The sequence below is a fragment of the Tupaia chinensis genome, unplaced genomic scaffold (genome assembly GCF_000334495.1).
Source record: "Tupaia chinensis unplaced genomic scaffold, TupChi_1.0 Scaffold149964_1, whole genome shotgun sequence".
Taxonomy (NCBI): Eukaryota; Metazoa; Chordata; class Mammalia; order Scandentia; family Tupaiidae; genus Tupaia; species Tupaia belangeri.
The window spans coordinates 19,258-21,307 of record NW_006209805.1 but is presented as its reverse complement, the minus strand read 5'-3'; the positions used below and the strand labels follow the sequence as shown (position 1 = coordinate 21,307).

At 67.3% G+C, this 2,050-nt stretch overlaps 1 protein-coding gene across 1 annotated transcript in view; it reads left to right on the top strand.

Moving 5' to 3' along the window:
* The window catches only part of PLPP2 (phospholipid phosphatase 2), a gene marked incomplete at its 5' end in the record, with an annotated part of 2,687 nt that extends 1,926 nt beyond the window's left edge, over positions 1-761 (top strand). The window contains 2 exon segments of the mRNA XM_014585486.2: positions 15-93; positions 363-761. Of these exon segments, the coding sequence (XP_014440972.2) occupies positions 15-93; positions 363-512 (229 nt within the window).
* Between the last annotated feature and the right edge of the window lie 1,289 nt (positions 762-2,050).

Sequence of the window (2,050 nt, the reverse complement as noted above, 5' to 3'; positions counted from 1 at the left end):
GATGTGGGGTACAGCCGCGTGTCCGACCACAAACACCACTGGAGCGACGTCCTCGCTGGCCTCCTGCAGGGGGCGCAGGTGGCCGGCCTCACTGTGAGCACCTGCACCCCATGCCCTGCCCAGCCTGGGAAGGTCCTCCAGCACCTCCCAGGACCTCCTCCTGCCCCTTCCTGTCCCTGTCCCCCCAGGACCTCCCACCTGCCCCGTCCTGTCCCTGTCCCCCCAGGACCTCCCCCCCACCCCGTCCTGTCCCAGTCCCCCAGGACTGTCTCCTGACTCTTCTAATATCTCCGTAGCCCTCCTCTTATCCCCCTTCCCAGTCCCCAACCTCCCTCCTCCTCCTCACCTTCTCCCTGTTCCAGGTCCGCTACGTCTCTGACTTCTTCAAGGCTCGGCCCCCGCAGTGCTGCCCGGAGGAGGAGGACCTGGAACGGAAGCCCAGCCTGACCCTGACCACAGCCCTGGGCGAGGCAGACAACCACTATGTGTACCCGGTGTCCGGAGTGGCCTGAGCCCCGCGAGGCCCAGCTCGGCCTGTGTGGGTTCCTCTGGCCCTGAGCGGGCCGGGTGCCCCAGCTGACAGGGCAGTGAGCATGCTGTGCGGCCCCGCCCATGGACCAGGACTCGGGGGCCTGGCACCCTGCCCCCTGCCCTCAGCACCCCTCGAGGGTCAGATGCACGCCGTTTTTGTGAACCCTACTGGATTTTAGTAAACGGGGCATTCTCGGGCAGGCGGTCCCACTGCCCCTGTTCTGGCTGTGCCGAGGATCTTGTCCCTTCCAGGGAGGGGACACCCCGCTCATCAGCCTTGCTGGCTCTGGGGTGAGGGCTGAGAGCAGGCAACTAAACGGGACAAGCCCGAGGCCACCCCTCTGTCCCCTGGCAGTGCGACGCTGGGGCGAGGTCTGCAGGAGCACACCGGGGCCGCCCTGCTGCGTGGACGGACCTGGGGCGAGGGGCTGGATTCGGTGCGGCAGTGCGGGGACGAGGCGGCCAGCCGGAGCGGGGCTCTTCCAGCCCACGTCCTGGCCAGCAGCTCCGAGGCGCCCGAGCGCATCTAGAGCACCTCTTGCCCGTGTGCAGATGCCCTGAAGCCAGTCGCTCTGGCCCAAGTCCCTCCTGTCCTTGGTCCCTTCCCTGCTGACGTTGGCCCCGTGTGCACGCTTGTTCCCCTTGGACCCAAGGGGTCAGTCCTGTCTGGTTCAGGGACAGCTGAAGGGACAGACCGGGCTCTGTCCGCATGCCCCTTCTGCCCCGTGGGAGCAGGGGGTACATGATGCAGGTGCGGGACCCTGGGGCCAGCCCCGAGTGCGTCGGGCAGGCCACAGGGAAGCGGCTGGAACCCTGGACTCGGCAGAAGGCGGTGACCAGGCTAGGTGTGGCGATCTGTGCTGTCGGTGGGTGGGGAAGCTCCAGGTTGCTGTGGTCAGGGAGCGTGATGGTGGCAGCCAGGTCACTGCGCTCTGGTGCGACCTCGAAGGCCAGGACCACAGAGCACAGGGTGGGGCCAGGGAGGACGACAGCTGAGGCTATGTCGCCACCACTGAGCAGAGCAGGAAGACTGTGGGCTGGGCCGTCCCAAGGCCCCAGGAGCCAGGCATGGCACCTTGGAGAGACCGTGGCACTCCCACGTCACGGAGGTCTGCATTTGCAGCGCACGGGGTCGTAGGTCTGTTGCCATGGCTGCTGCCGGGCTGAGGGCGTGCAGCCTAGGGAGGCCGATGTTCCCCCTGCGTGAGCGGCAGGCCTCGTGCACAGCACGGGCCCGTACAGCCTACGCCCTGTGGGTCATGGAGGGTGGTCTCTCTCCCCTCTACAGGGGCCCTCGCTTCCGTTGCGTGGCTACCTGCTATGGGTACCACGCTCTGCTGCATAACCGAGTGCCTGAACTGGGTGGTCTGTGCGGTCGGCATGTGGTGGTCTCAGGCAGCCCTGGCGATGGTCTTGTCCGGTGGCTCTGGAGTACGGCGTGTGAGGGGCGCGAGGGTCATGCGGTGGGTCAGTGGAGGGACCTGCGTCTGACGCCCGGGGCTGCTTGGCACGGGGGTCT